At 45.5% G+C, this 17,044-nt stretch overlaps 1 protein-coding gene across 1 annotated transcript; it reads left to right on the top strand.

Moving 5' to 3' along the window:
* The first annotated feature begins 317 nt into the window (after positions 1 to 317).
* On the top strand, positions 318 to 1,968 carry LOC123161595 (manganese-dependent ADP-ribose/CDP-alcohol diphosphatase). Its single transcript, XM_044579410.1, has 2 exons — positions 318 to 496; positions 595 to 1,968. The coding sequence occupies exon 2, from the start codon at positions 646 to 648 to the stop codon at positions 1,627 to 1,629; it is 984 nt and encodes a 327-aa protein (XP_044435345.1). The 5' UTR covers positions 318 to 496; positions 595 to 645; the 3' UTR covers positions 1,630 to 1,968.
* Positions 1,969 to 17,044: the final 15,076 nt, after the last annotated feature.

Genomic DNA, 17,044 nt, shown 5'->3' with positions numbered 1-17,044 from the left:
GTAATTCTTTTGCCTTGTTTTAAGAAAAGAAATGTTCCGAGGACTTGGACCTTTTACATCAGACGTTCTTTTCTCGAAAATCCTTGAGACTCATCGTACGCGAGCTGTCACGACGCTGAAATTTGTACGTTAGTAGACCCAACAGCTCTTCTGATTTGCCTTTTACTGTAAACCGTGTGTGAGGCCTACTTTGTTTACTCCACGAGCATATTGGAGGCGTAAACTTAAATGAAATATCGATTAGCCACCTACTATATCCTTATTGGCAGCCGGGATACGGTTGGCTCTAGCTCTCAAAATTTAACTGGCGATATGAATATGATTCCTTGGACAAGATGGCGCCACGTGTGGAGCGGACCACCGTCCACTTGCTTGTGCCACGTGATGATATCATCCATGGCCTCCCACCGCGCAGTCCGGTGCTCCGGAGAAGAGAAGATGCGAGGTTCGCCGGAGAGGAGAGGACGAACTGCTGCCGGCGGCAACCGCCACGCCGGTAAACTGCTTATACTTGATGTGTTAACTTCACTTGAAACAAAAGCAGTTTGCACCTAATTAAGATATCGTCTTCCTGTCCCTTTCGCCGCTGGGCAGCAATTGATTGATTGATTCCGGCGTGTTCGACGGCGCCGGCCAGCCGCATCCATGCTAGGTCACCCGGGCGGGGTCGGGGTGGTCCGGGCTTCGGTGGCCAGGGAGCCCCTCTTCACCTTCGGCGTCATCGCCGACGTCCAGTACGCCGACATACCGGACGGCCGCTCCTTCCTCGGCGTGCCTCGGTACTATCGCCACAGCATCACCGTGCTCCAGAGGGCGGTCCGCAGCTGGAACAGCCACAAGGCCGGCGTCAAGTTCTGCGTCAACTTTGGCGACATCGTCGACGGGTTCTGCCCCAAGGACCGGTCGCTCTCCGCCGTGCAGGCCGTGGTGGCAGAGTTCGACCGGTTCCACGGCGGCCCGGCGTACCACATGCTCGGCAACCACTGCCTGTACAACCTCCCAAGGAGCGAGCTGGTGTCCGTGCTGCGGATGCCTGGGCGCGCCTACTACGACTTCTCGCCGTGGCCGGGGTACAGGTTCGTGGTCCTGGACGCGTACGACTTCAGTGCCGTCGGCTGGCCGCGCGACCACCCTGTGGCGGCGGCGGCCAGGAGGTTCCTGGAGGAGAGGAACCCGAACTCGGATAAAAACAGCCCGACCGGGCTGGCGGGGGAGGACCGGCGGTTCGTGATGTTCAACGGCGGCGTGGGCGAGGAGCAGCTGCGGTGGCTGGACGGCGTCCTGCGGGACGCGTCGCGGCGCGGGGAGACCGTGGTGGTGTGCAGCCACCTGCCGCTCCACCCCGGCGCGGCGTCCCCCGCGGGGCTTATGTGGAACTACGAGGAGGCGCTGGCAGTGGTGCACCGGCACGGATGCGTCGCGGCGTGCCTCGCGGGGCACGACCACAAGGGCGGGTACGCCGTGGACGCGTGCGGCGTGCACCACCGCACCCCGGAGGCCGCGCTCGAGTGCCCGCCAGGCACCGACGCGTTTGGCCACGTCGATGTGTTCCCCGGCAGGCTGTCGCTCGCCGGATCCGGCAGGATGGCGAGCACCGACACGCCGCTCGCCCTCCCTCGGCTGAGCTAGCTAGCTGCTGCTGCTTCAGTATCCATGCGAGCGGCTGAAGCTTGCTCCACTCGATCCACGGGTTCCCTGGGTGTACTGTGTAGCCATTAGCTCGCAACAGTTAGCTGTGTGTGTAACGATTCACCATCTCGAACTGATCCGACTCAATTTGGAAATGTTGCGTAGAATTTGCAAATGTCATGTGGAAATGTGTCCTAACTTTTAAATTGTCGTTCTTTCTCACTGGAGCAGCGGACAATGCTACGTAAAAGCTGATGTGAAGAAGATTAATTGGGGCAGGCAGCTGGGCCCCATCCTGGTTGAAATTCATGGGGCCAAGAGTATTTGTTTAGAAAGTTACGTAGGTCTTCATGGTCTATTCGTAGATGTAGCATTATTGATGAAGCAGCAGTGTTTTTCCTTCCACTTCTGATTTGATACAACCTCTCTAAACATATCAATGGTGGAGGTCCATCCATTACTGATTAGCCTTATGACACCATTAGTCCCCTTCCCTTGTCACATCTCGACCTCGGGCCAATGCTCGGTGTGTCAGACCCACGTGGAGGATGTGGCTCATGCTCTATTTAAATGTGCCCGAGCAAAAGAAGTATGGCGAGTCCTTGAGCTGCATGAAATCATAACACTTGCACGCATGCTGCAACGATCCAGAGCTAAGATTTTGGAGCTTCTTCTATGCGATTTGGCCAACCAAAAACAATACATGGATGTGGTTCAAATTCTGGAGATGATCATGGCCACTAGCTGGTGCCTTTGGTGGTAGAGAAGGCATATTGCTAAGAATATGGAGGTGCAACAGCCAGTATGAACGGGACTGTCGATTCGAGCACTAGCATAAAATTATGTGCGATCAGTTGGCAAACCTCAGAGCTCCCACGGAGTAACCGATGGAGGAAGCCATTGAATGGTCAGCTGGTTCTGAATGTGGATGCATCTTTTTCTGAGGAGGAATATTCAGGATCATGTGCCGATGTCGTCTGAGATCACTTAGGTGCTTTCGTCGGAGCCTCTAATGCTAAACTGGAACATGTTGTCGATGTCGTTTCAGCAGAAGTAGCGAACCTGCTTGAAGGTCTAAAGTTGGTTCTTAGACTTGAATAAATTCACTACTGATACACATGGATAACTTGGTAGTTGTTGAAGCACTGAATATGAATACTGGGCAATCCATGGTGGTTGCCCCTATTCTTGAAGAATGTCGTCTTATGAGGGAAGATTTCGGGAAGGTTCCTTTTGAACATTGTAATAGAGAGTCAAATATGGTTGCACATGTTTTAGCTTAACGGGGACGTGTTGATCCTCCTGCTTTGTGGTTGAACACACCCCATACTTTATCTATAACTTTTTAGCACATGATGTGTGCGTGTTATGAGTAATAAAGCAGCTATGAAGGCCTATCCTTAAAAAAAGTCCCCTTCTCTCCCAAGTCGTACGTGCGGGCGACCCGGATGGGCCGAAACCCTAGAAACCAACCCCCACCCCTAGCTCTGAAGGAAATATGCCCTAGAGGCAATAATAAAGTTATAATTTATTTCTTTATTTCATGCTAAATGTTTATTATTCATGCTAGAATTGTATTAACCGGAAACTTGATACATGTGTGAATACATAGACAAACAGAGTGTCACTAGTATGCCTCTACTTGACTAGCTCGTTGAATCAAAGATGGTTAAGTTTCCCAGCCATAGACATGAGTTGTCATTTGTTAACGGGGTCACATCATTAGAGAATGATGTGATTGACTTGACCCATTCCATTAGCTTACCACTTGATCATTTAGTATGTTGCTATTGCTTTCCTTATGACTTATACATGTTCCTATGACTATGAGATTATGCAACTCCCGTTTACCGGAGGAACACTTTGTGTGCTACCAAACATCACAACGTAACTGGGTGATTATAAAGGAGCTCTACAGGTGTCTCCGAAGGTACATGTTGAGTTGGCGTATTTCGAGATTAGGATTTGTCACTCCGATTATCGGAGAGGTATCTCTGGGCCCTCTCGGTAATACACATCACTGCTTTGCAAGCACTGCGACTAATGAGTTAGTTGCGGGATGATGCATTACATAACGAGTAAAGAGACTTGCCGGTAACGAGATTGAACTAGGTATTGAGATACCTACAATCGAATCTCGGGCAAGTAACATACCGATGACAAAGGGAACAACGTATGTTGTTATGCGGTTTGACCGATAAAGATCTTCGTAGAATATGTAGGAGCCAATATGAGCATCCAGGTTCCGTTATTGGTTATTGACCGGAGATGTGTCTCGGTCATGTCTACATAGTTCTCGAACCCGTAGGGTCCGCACACTTAACGTACGGTGACGATTTATATTATGAGTTATGTGTTTTGATGTACTGAAGGTAGTTCGGAGTCTCGGATGAGATCGGGGACATGACGAGGAGTCTCGAAATGGTCGAGACGTAAAGATCGATATATTGGACGACTATATTCGAACTCAGTGTTCCGAGGCCATATTTGTATATGCTAGGCTTGACGAAAATGATTCCCGAGCTCTTCGTGATGTTGAAATCGACGAAGGTAGAAATCAAGAAAGAGCATCAAGTGTTGATGATTGACAAGACCACTAGTTTCAAGAAAAGGGCAAAGGGAAATAAAGGGAACTTCAAGTGAAATGGCAAGCAAGTTGTCACTCCCATGAAGAAACCCAAAGCTGGACCAAAGCCTGAAACTGAGTGCTTCTACTACAAAGGAAATGGTCACTGGAAGTGGAAATTCCCTAAATATTTGGTGAATAAGTAGGATGGCAAAGTGAACAAGGGTATATTTGATATACAAGTTATTGATGTGTACCATACTAGTGTTTATAGTAGCCCCTGAGTATTTGATACTTGTTCAGTTGCTAAAAATTAGTAACTCGAAACAGGAGTTACAGAATAAACAGAGACTGGTTGAGGGTGAAGTGACGATGTGTGTTGGAAGTAGTTCCAAGATTGATATGATCATCATCGCACACTCCCTATACTTTCGGGATTAGTGTTAAACCTAAATAAATGTTATTTGGTGTTTGCATTGAGCATGAATATGATTTGATCATGTTTATTGCAATACGGTTATTCATTTAAAGTCAGAGAATAATTGTTGTTCTGTTTACATGAATAAAACCTTCGATGGTCATATACCCAATAAAAATAGTTTGTTGGATCTCGATCGTAGTGATACACATATTCATAATATTGATGCCAAAAGATGCAAAGTTAATAATGATAGTGCAACTTATTTGTGGCACTGCCGTTTGGGTCATATCGGTGTAAAGCGCATGAAGAAACTCCATAAAGCTGGATTTTTGGAATCACTTGGTTATGAATCATTTGATGCTTGCGAATCGTGCCTTTTGGGCAAGATGACTAAAACTCCGTTCTCCGGAACAATGGAACGAGCTATTGACTTGTTGGAAATAATACATACCGATGTATACTGTCCAATGAGTGTTGATGCTCGTGGCGAGTATCGTTATTTTCTGACCTTCACAAATGATTTGAGCAGATATGAGTATATCTACTTAATTAAACACAAGTCTGAAACATTTGAAAAGTTCAAAGAATTTTAGAGTAAAGTGGAGAATCATCGTAACAAGAAAATAAAGTTTCTACGATCTGATCATGGAGGAGAATATTTGAGTTACGAGTTTGGCCTTCATATAATACAATGTGGAATAGTTTCACAGTGCACGCCACCTGGAACACCACAGCGTTATGGTGTGTCCGAACATCGTAACCGCACTTTATTGGATATTGTGCAATCTATGATGTTTCTTATTGGTTTACCACTATCGTTTTGGGGTTATGCATTAGACACAGTTGCATTCACTTTAAAAAAAGGGCACCATCAAAATCCGTTGAGACAACGCCTTATGAACTGTGGTTTGGCAAGAAACCAAAGTTGTCGTTTCTTAAAGTTTGGGGCTATGATGCTTATGTGAAAAAACTTCAACCTGATAAGCTCGAACCCAAATCGGAGAAGTGTGTCTTCATAGAATACCCAAAGGAAACTGTTGGGTACACCTTCTATCACAGATCCGAAGGCAAGATATTCGTTGCTAAGATGGATCCTTTCTAGAGAAGGAGTTTCTCTCGAAAGAAGTGAGTGGGAGGAAAGTAGAGCTTGATAAGGTAATTTGTACCTTCTTCTGAATTGGAAAGTAGTTCATCACAGAAATCTGTTCCAGTGATTCCTACACCAATTAGTGAGGAAGCCAATGATGATGATCATGAAACTTCGGATTAAGTTACTACAAAACCTCGTAGGTCTTCCAAAGTACAGTACACACCAGAGTGGTACGGTAATCCTGTTCTTGAAGTCATGTTACTAGACCATGATAAACCTACGAACTATGAGGAAGCGATGATGAGCCCAGAATCCGCGAAATGGCTTGAGGCCATGAAATCTGAGATGGGATCCATGTATGAGAACAAAGTGTGGACTTTGGTGGAGTTGCCCGATGATCGGCAAGCCATATTGTATAAATGGATCTTCAAGAGGAAGACGGACGCTGATAGTAGTGTTACTATCTACAAAGCTAGACTTGTCGAAAAAGGTTTTTTACAAAGTTCAAGACGTTGAATACGATGATATTTTCTCACTCGTATTGATGCTTAAGTCTGTCCGAATCATGTTAGCAATTGCCACATTTTGTGAAATCTGGCAAATGGATGTCAAAACTGCATTCCTTAATGGATTTATTAATGAAGAGTTGTATATGATGCAACCAGAAGGTTTTGTCAATCCTAAAGGTGCTAACAAAATGTGCAAGCTCCAGCGATCCATCTATGGACTGGTACAATCATCTCAGAGTTGGAATATACACTTTGATGAGTTGACCAAAGCATATGGTTTTATACAGACTTTTGGAGAAGCCTGTATTTAGAAGAAAGTGAGTGGGAGCTCTGTAGCATTTCTGATATTATATGTGGACGACATATTGTTGATTGGAAATGATATAGAATTTTTGGATAGCATAAAAGGATACATGAATAAAAGTTTTTCAATGAAAGACCTCAGTGAAGATGCTTACACATTGAGCATCAAAATCTATAGAGATAGATCAAGACGCTTGATAAGATTTTTTGATGAGTACATACATTGATAAGATTTTGAAGTAATTCAAAATGGAACAATCAAAGAAGGAGTTCTTTGCAAGGTGTGAAGTTGAGTAAGACTCAAAACCCGACTATAGCAGAAAATAGAAAGAGAATGAAAAGTCATACCCTATGCCTCAGACATAGGTTCTATTAAGTATGCTATGCTGTGCACCAGACCTATTGTATACCTTGCTCTGAGTTTAGCAAGGGAGTACAATTTTGATCTAAGAGTAGATCACTCGACAGTGGTCAAGAATATCCTTAGTAAGGACTAAGGAAATATTTCTCGATTATGGAGGTGATAAAAGAGCCCATCGTAAAGAGTTACATCGGTGCAAGCTTTTACACCAATCCAGATGACTCTAAGTCTCAGTATGGTTACATATTGAAAGTGGGAGCAATTAGCTAGAGTAGCTCTGTGCAGAGCATTGTAGACATAGAATATTTACCAAATACATACGGCTCTCTAAATGTGATAGACCCGTTGACTAAACTTCTCTCACGAGCAAAACATGATCATACCTTAGTACTCTTTGGGTGTTAATCACATAGCGATGTGAACTAGATTATTGACTCTACTAAACCCTTTGGGTGTTGATCACATGACGTGTGAACTATGGGTATTAATCATATACAGATATGAATATGGTGTTAAATCACATGATGATGTGAAGTAGATTATTGACTCTAGTGCAAGTGGGAGACTGAAGGAAATATGCCCAAGAGGCAATAATAAAGTTATTATTTATTTCTTTATTTCATGATAAATGTTTATTATTCATGCTAGAATTGTATTAACCGGAAACTTGATACATGTGTGAATACATAGACAAACAGAGTGTCACTAGTATGCCTCTACTTGACTAGCTCTTTGAATCAAAGATGGTTAAGTTTCCTAGCCATAGACATGAGTTGTCATTTGATTAATGGGATCACATCATTAGAGAATGATGTGATTGACTTGACCCATTCCGTTAGCTTAGCACTTGATCATTTAGTATGTTGCTATTGCTTTCTTCATGACTTATACATGTTCTTATGACTATGAGATTATGCAACTCCCATTTACCGGAGGAACACTTTGTATGCTACCAAGCGTCACAACATAACTGGGTGATTATAAAGAAGCTCTACGGGTGTCTCTGAAGGTACATGTTGAGTTGGCATATTTCGAGATTAGGATTTGTCACTCCGATTGTCGGAGAGGTATCTCTGGGCCCTCTCGGTAATGCACATCACTATTAGCCTTGCAAGCAATGTGATTAATGAGTTAGTTGCGGGATGATGCATTATATAACGAGTAAAGAGACTTTCCGGTAATGAGATTGAACTAGGTATTGAGATACCGACGATCGAATCTCCGGCAAGTAACATACCCATGACAAAGGGAACAATGTATGTTGTTATGCGGTTTGACCGATAAAGATCTTCGTAGAATATGTGGGAGCCAATATGAGCATCCAGGTTCCGCTATTGGTTATTGACCGGAGATGTGTCTCGGTCATGTCTACATAGTTCTCGAACCCGTAGGGTCTGCACGCTTAACGTTCGGTGACGATTTATATTATGAGTTATGTGTTTTGATGTACTGAAGGTATTTCGGAGTCCCGGATGAGATCGGGGACATGACGAGGAGTCTTGAAATGGTCGAGACGTAAAGATCGATATATTGGACGACTATATTCGGACATAGGAAAGGTTCCGAGTGATTCGGGTATTTTTTGGAGTACCGGAGAGTTACGGGAATTCGCCGGGAGGGTCAATGGGCCTTCATGGGCCTTAGTGGAAATAGAGGGCAGCAAGGAAGTGTGGGGTGTGCGCCCCCTTGGCCCAAACCGAATTGGTATAGGGCTTTGGGGGCCGGCCCCCTCTTTCCTTCTCCCCTCCTCCTCTTTCCTTCCCCTCCTAGTTGGACTAGGAAAGGGGGAACCTACTCCTAGTAGGAGTTGGATTCCCCCCTTGGGGCGCACCCTATGAGGCCGCCGGCCTCCCCCCTTGCTCCTTTATATACGGGGGCAGGGGGCACCTCTTGACACACAAGTTGATCTGTTGATCTCTCCCAGCCGTGTGCGGTGCCCCCCTCCACCATATTCCACCTCGGTCATATCGTAGCGGTGCTTAGGCGAAGCCCTGCGTCGGTAGCAACATCATCACCGTCATCACGCCATCGTGCTGACGGAACTCTCCCGCAAAGCTCTGCTGGATCGGAGTTCGTGGGACGTCATCGAGCTGAACGTATGTTGAACTCGGAGGTGCCGTACGTTCGGTACTTGATCGGTCGGATCATGAAGACGTACGACTACATCAACCGCGTTGTGCTAACGCTTCCGCTTTTGGTCTATGAGGGTACGTGGACAACACTCTCCCCTCTCGTTGCTATGCATCACCATGATCTTGCGTGTGCATAGGAAATTTTTTGAAATTACTACGTTCCCCAACAAGCTCCCCTATGCATCACCGACGGCAGCGGCGGCGGGCGTGGTCGGTGCGCCCTGACGAGCCTCCCTCGCACGGGGGAGTTGCGTCATCCGGGTGACGCGGGGAGGGGGGTTGATACCTCCATTTATTCATCCAGTAATGGAACAAAAAAGTGTATCTTGTACCTATTTTCCCAGAGGTGACCATAGGTTATCGAACCCATGAGAGGAAGATTCCCTTGAAGCAATGGTCTGTAGCAAGTTTTTGTCAAAGTGTTAAATCCAGCTTTTTGACTGGATCAAGCAAGTAAATAGTGATTCAAATACTTATAATAAAAAGAGGTATGGGTATGAGTTCTTAATGCTTACAACCTTGTATTTGCGCTGGGATCAAATAGGATATTAATTTGTGCGCTCGAAGTCACCCATTGAGATGTGCTTATTACGGATCGAAGTGGGGGATGTTTCGAAATAATATCTTCACCGGCACGAGTCATGCATCAAGAATCAGTTGTCCTATCACAGCCCCTATCCATCGCGTGGGGTTGCCTCGATAATTAAGATAATGAAATCAAACACGAACATTGGGTGTTTAATGATTACACCTCATTTATCCCCAAGGATACGATCCATGTTACCCTACTGAACCTTACTGTCACCGATGTTCGGTATAACACTTCATGGTCTCCTTACTCCTAGCCTCACCAGTGCTCGATCTCTATGATCCTGGGTACCTGCAGGGATGAAGATCGTGGACAAGACAAGAGACTTCTCACAAAACAATTTTATTTCACATATACAAGACGTTATGTCAAAGCCCTTCCATTGATCCCCTCAACAAATACCTCGGGTTGCCAGGCTCATGCCTCAACCCATACCTTACCAAACTACTCACACATGAAGATCAGATCACAAGAAGAAAACATTAAAGAACACGTCTTGGACATTGACTGATTGCAAATATGTCTTATAATGGATGCCTTGTGCGATGCACGATACAAGTATGAACTAGATGAGGAAGCACTATGTGGTGGTGATGGCTATGGAGATTGAAATGGCAGCGACTAAGGTTTGTGGGTGAAGATGATGATGAAGACGTTATGGCTGCTCCCATGCTCGTTGGTTTGTTGACATTTTGATGGGGTCCCCTTTATAAAAGTTGTATAGGTGGACGATATGCCTCGAAATCCATGCCAAATGGGCGCTCATACGGGAGCGTGCGCCCGTATGAAACACCATCTTTTGCACTGTCTTCACGCAGATGCCTCCTGTTTATTCCCTCTTCTTCCATTCTCCTTCCATTCCATTCCCACAAGTGATTTCTTCCCTTTTATCCCATTTCCCGTGGAAACACATCAAAGAGAGGATTTGTGGAATCCTTTGCATTCATTACTCATTGGTAGCAATATTAGAGTGAATATCTCTTTTCAAAAAAAATGTTGGGGAATCAAGCATGAAAATCAAAAAAATCCTACGAACACCAAAGATCTATCTAGGAGAAGCATAGCACGAGAGGGGAGAGTGTGTCTACGTACCCTCATAGACCAATAAGCAGAAATGTATATCACGCGGTTGAAGTAGTCATACTCGCCACGATCCAATCGCGATCCAAACCGATGAAGTACCAAACGGACGGCACCTCCGTGTTCAGCACACATATGGCTTGATAATGTCTCCTTCTCCTTGATCCAGCAAGCAAGGGAGGATACATTGATGGGATCACCGACAGCACAATGGCGTGATGGTGATGGTGGTGGAGTGATTTCGGCGGGGCTACGCCGAGCGCTACCGAAACAACGAAGATAGAGGAGTTACAAAGTAATGGGAGAGAGGGGGGCCAAGGGCTTGTGTATCCCCTTGGGGGCACCCCCTCCCCTCTATACATAGGTGGAGGGGCGTGGTGGCAAGCCCTCCAAGCCCTAGGGGATCATCAAGGGGGGAGTTGGACTCCTATCCAATTCCCTCCTTTTTCCATGCACAGGTGGACTTTCCACGTCTCACAAGCCACATGGGCCTTGAGGGATTTGTATGCCTGGTCCAATAAGTCCAGGACAAGTACCCTCAGCCCATGGTGGCCCTTGGGACATGGTGGAACCCTTGGTGGACTTCCAGACTCCTACGAAAGTTTCCGGAACCATTTGGAAGCTTCCTGTACAATACCGAAAAAAATGAAAAAAAAATTGGAACCCTGAAAGCAACTTCCCATATATAAATCTTTACCTTTGGATCATTCCGTAGCTCCTCATGACGTCTGGGATCTCATCCAGGACTCTGAACAACATTCGGTCACCAACATGCATATCCCAATATTACTCTAGCGTCACCAAACGTTAAGCGTGTGGAATCTACGGGTTAGAGAATCATGTAGACATGACCGAGACACCTCTCTGGTCAATAACCAATAGTGGAACCTGGATGCCCATATTGGTTCCTACATATTCCACGAATATCTTTTATCTTTTGAACCACGATGTCAAGGATTCGGCTAATCCCATACACAATTCCCTTTGCCCGGCGATATGTTACTTGCCTGAGATTCGATCGTCGGTATCTCCATACCTAGTTAAATCTCGTTACCGACAACTCTCTTTACTCATTCTGTAATACAAGATCTCGTGACTAACTCATTAGCCACATTGCTTGCAAGCTCTTTATGATGTTGTATTACCGAGAGGGCCCAGAGATATCTCTCTGTCACACGGAGTGATAAATCCCAGTCTCGATCCATGCCAACCCAACAGACACCTTCGGAGATACCTGTAGATCATCTTTATGATCACCCAGTTATGAAGTGGTGTTTGATAGCACAGAAGGTATTCCTCCGGTATCTGGAAGTTACATGACCTCATGGTCTTAGGAATAGATACTTAACATGAAGAAAGCTACAACTATAAAATCAAGTGATACGATCGAATGCAAAGCTTACGGTTGGGTCTTGTCCATCACATCATTCTCCTAATGATATGATCTCGTTATCAAATGACAATGTTGTCTACTACACAACTTGTTCTTGTAGACTCGTGTTGGGCCTCCAAGTGCAGAGTTTTGAAGGACAGTAGCAATTTTCCCTCAAGTGGATGACCTAAGGTTTATCAGTCCGTGGGAGGCATAGGATGAAGATGGTATCTCTCAAACAACCTTGCAACCAAATAAAAAAAGTCCCTTGTGCCCAACACACCAAATACAATGGTAAATTGTATAGGTGCACTAGTTCGACGAAGAGATGGTGATACAAGTGTAGTAATGATAGTAAATATTTTTTTTTGAAATAGTAACAATAAAAATAGCAACATATCAAGTAAGAAAAGTGAGCAAAAAGGGTATTGCAATGCTTGAAAACAAGGCCTAGTGTCGTGGAATTATCACGTCAGATGTCCTCCTGAAAGGACTTAGTCATGGAGCCATCGCAACGGGTTAGCTTGAAGGGGTTAAACCGGACAAGGGACACGGGAGTTATACTAGTTCGGCCCCTTCGATGAAGGTAAAAGCCTACGTCTAGTTTGTGATGGAATTGATTGGGTTTCGATGATCAGGGAGCGGAATACGCTTGCATGAGTCTCGAGTTGTTGTCTGTTGTCCCTGAACCGCCGCCGGGTCGCCCCTTTATATACACAGGTTGACGCCCGGCCGGTTTATAGAGCCCCGAGGCCGACTCATACAAAGTGTCTGGCTCGGTCTCTCCTTTCCTAACTTATACTACAAGTTTACATAGTCACGGCGGTTTACCACTCTGGGCCCTAATCCGCCTTTGGGCTTCGGGCTTCTATGTTTCCTTTAGTAAAGCGCCATCTTCCTGATCTTCATGGGCTTTAACATAGTCAAGGGTGAATCGGACCCTCCTTGCCGGTTTATACTCAGTAGCTATATCCTCCACATTAGGCCCCAGATTGATTTTGAATTTGTTCATGTCAATCTTCAATACTTCAAATATCCCTTGCAGGCATCTTCTTGTATTTTCATAAACCGCCATATCGTCTTCTCCTGAAACTTTGTAAACCGCCGTGACGTCATCCTCTGAACGCAGCAACAGTCCATCATGACATCATCTCTGTAAACAATAATTAAAAAAGATTCCCTTCACTTAATGGTTATCCCAAAAATCGAGGCGACAGGCGCACTTATTCTGCCGTTTCAGGCTCCTTGATTCTCGTGCCTGCCGTTTTACTCTCTCCTCTATAAATAAGGTCCGAGGGTCCTTCTCTCTTTTCCCCTTTTGCCTTCTTCTTCCTTGCGACGCCCAAGCTCTGGAGCTCCGCCGCCGTCCGCGACCTTCGAGATCTGCATCAACAAAGGTCGATGCATCAACCTGAAACGGACCAGACTTTCCTCATCCTTCTTCCGCAGTAGATCTGTAGTGGTAAACTTCCTTTCTCCTTTGTCTTTAGATCTGTTTCTAGGGTTCCTGAGTTCTTCCGCACAGTTCTTCATCCTTCTTTGTTCTTCCACCTGCCAATTTTTGACCCAGTAATAGTGTAGATCTCATGCGGTAGGTACCCTTCGTCCATTTTTAATGCTAGCAGATTGTTCTTTTACCTCTGTAGAGTACATGTCCTTCCCTGCTCTATTTAGCTCCTTTAGGACTCAGATAAAAATTGCTTTACAGATGTGTGGTAGATCCAAATAAATTTGACCATTGTGTGAAACCTGTTTCTATCAATACTTAGCAAAAATTTCGAATTCTGGCCATTCTGCCTACAGGCGGTTTAACCCTTTAATAGTCAATCCGCCATATAGCATTAGCCCTCTTTTAAACCGCCAACTAAACTTGCACAATATTCTTCTCCGGTTTAACACTGAATTAGATACCTTAAACCGGCACCTTTATTTTCAGTTCCTCTTTCCGTAATGTCGAAGCAATTTTTTGCTTGCAATTGGGTCCCATCCCGGATCACAGAGACACAGATCAATGGTTATGTCACCACCGGTGCCTTAGCCTCAAAGAGGACTCTCCACTGGCGAGTTCCGGAATCGGAATGTCCACCTGAACCTCAAGAAGGAGAGGTGATCATTTTTATGAAACACTTAGACTGGGGATTCAGTCCGCCCGGATCAAAAAAATTCCGGGATGTCCTCGCAAGCTTCCAACTCCACCCGCAAGATATTGGTCCAAACTCTGTGTCAAATATATGCAACTTTCAAGTATTCTGTGAAGTCTATCTTCAAGAAGAGCCAATCGTGGAGTTGTTCCGAGATTTCTTTCATCTGAACCGCCGCACAGAATTCTCAGATGCCCCAACACAGAGCTTGGTGGCGTGTCAATTCAAAAAAGGAAAGAAGTTGATTTCCCTCATGCCAAACATCATAGCCATCCTAAAGATTGGAACCAGACCTGGTTTTACTGCCGGAACACTGCTCCTGATGGAGAAAATCCCTTGCCGGGTTACCGCCCTCATTGGCTTAGCAATGGCCACACAATGCCTCCGCGTTTAACCGCCGCAGAACGGAAGAATTTTGCTCCTCAACTTGCCAAGCTCCGGGCTCTGATGGCCAACGGTTTAACTGGCATTGATCTTGTCCGCTGCTGGGTTTCTTGGGGTATTCTGCCTTTGAGCCGCCGCCCCAGATTGATGCATGAGTATACCGGCAATGTAAAAGACCCTCAACGTTATCATGAAGTAGTAATGACCGACCTTGAAATCACCGAATGTGTAAAGAAGATGCTTGATGAACCGGTCTCTGCATGTAGCCAAACCGGTTTGGCTCCATTTTACGTCTCCAATAAACCGCCGTCGGTAAGTTCATGTATGTACTTCACTGATTTACTTCTGTATTGACTATCTACTAACCTTTCTCTGCCTTAATCTCAGGCCAACAGCTCTTTCTGGAAACGGACTAAACCGGCCCATGCTCCTCGTGTAAAAACCAAGGCCACCAAGAAGCCTGGAAAGAAGAAAACCGCCGAATCTTCTGATCTGCCGGAGGAGGAAGAATCAGATGCTGAGGTAGAACTTGACTCACTTGGCTCCTTTTTCGTATATCTTATTGACAATGACCCTCTTCAGGATGACGCTGAGGCCAGCCATGCAGATCATGTTGAGGTAATTCTTCTTTCTTCCGACTCAAATCCTGTGCCGGTTCAAAGAATTCGCCGTACAGTCCGGAAAGTAAAACAATCTCACCCCCTTGCTCATTTGGATCCAAAATTTTCTTTGAAGAAACGGCAAGCGGAAGAACGTCGCACAACCCGGCATAGTGGTCAACAAATCACTTCGTCCGGTTTAGCTGATACACCCTCCCGGAAACGCCGTCTAGAGGTGATTTGTTCTCCTGAAAAACAATATCCTTTAAAAGGTTTCTTCCGATGCCCTCTCAATCCGTCTGACCCGAATTACCAGGCTTCTTCCAGCTCGTCTGGCGGTTCATCAACCACCCAATTGCCTCCTCTCAAAGTTGTTGCTGGGTAAGTGTTACCTGATTTATAACTTTATTTGTCGGTTTACCATACTCTAACCTTTGATGTTATAGCGCCAAAGCTCGATTAAGCAAGAAGGCCAAGACCAGCGACCCTACTGTTGAAGTTGATCCGGAAAAGACGCCCGAGCATCAGGACGAGCACCCAGAAGTTGCTATGGACAACTCTGCTGGGTCGAATCAAGATGGTAATGCTAATCCGCCAGAAGTTGAACCGACTGCAGAAGCTGACACTTCACATCCTCCTGCTCTGCCGAGCCCAGCAATGGAACAACAGGACTCAATTGCTGATCCGCCAAGTCCAGTTATCAAACCGCCAAGCCCTTCCACGAAAGTACCATGTCCTGTTCAGAATATTGATTCTTCCAGCCCGGCCAAGGATGATGACATTGTTGTTACAGGCACTGCATATAACGCCCCTGGTAATCCGGTTGCTCTGTCAAAGCACACTGCCAAGGATGAATTTGCTGCCATGAACAAGGGGAAAGGGAAGACTGGTTTGTTTGCTTATACCGATCTCACTGCTCAAGATCTTCATTCCGGCTTTCTGAACCGGCTGTATACAAGCCGCAACTTTGAAGCCGGTTTAGTAAATCTGATGAAGGAGCGCTATGAGGTAAACATTTTTGCTTCTTGTTCTGTACCTTCAGTGCCTTGTAGCCCCCAAGGGCCGGTTTGTCTTGAAAAAGTCAAACCGGGACTTCATATACCTCATGCGGTAATTTGAGAAATTTTCTTTATGTCCGATCAAACACACATTAGCCCCCAGGTGCCAGGATTAAAACTTGTATTAATCCTTGGGACTTCAAATACCCGCATAAAAAATGATCTGCATTAGCCCCCAAGTGCCGAGTGTATAACTGGTTATATGCTTGGGTACTTTAAAAAGATATTAACATGCTCTCTTACTGTTGCAGAGTGAAATAAATCAACAAATCTCACAAATTGCTGATCTTCGAGCAAATCTTGAAACCCAACAAACAGAATCCACCAAGGCCAAGGATGAACTGAAAACCGCCTTGACCACCATGGAGCAGCTTAAAGAATGGTTTAAGTCTAAACGGGCAAACTGGGACACCGAGAAGGCCGAACTGCTGAAGCGGGCGGAGACTGCTGAAGCGGCTCTTGAACCAGTGGCAGAAGAATTGTTTGGACTGAAGCGCCAAATCAATGCCATGACCTCTGCCATATTTGGTAAGTAGTGGTTGCCAAAAGTTGTATCCCTTTGAAATTTCATCGTTTTAACATGTATTTCCTGAACCGATATAGGGAGTCACATCGCTCACCTAGGTTCTGACATGCGGAAGAAGCTTAAAGCGGCCTATACACTGATTGAACAGCTGTATACCGGCGCTCAATGGGTTATATGCGCAACTTCATATGATAATGCGGCACCAACACTTATCAAAGATACGCTGGATTGTCTCTCAATGACGCCAGCGCAAATAGAAGAGCTCAAGCGATCCGCTGCTCGGG

Source organism: Triticum aestivum, chromosome 7B (genome assembly GCF_018294505.1).
Source record: "Triticum aestivum cultivar Chinese Spring chromosome 7B, IWGSC CS RefSeq v2.1, whole genome shotgun sequence".
Taxonomy (NCBI): Eukaryota; Viridiplantae; Streptophyta; class Magnoliopsida; order Poales; family Poaceae; genus Triticum; species Triticum aestivum.
The sequence above is the reverse complement of the archived record's forward strand: the minus strand, read 5'-3'. Positions and strand labels throughout refer to the sequence as shown.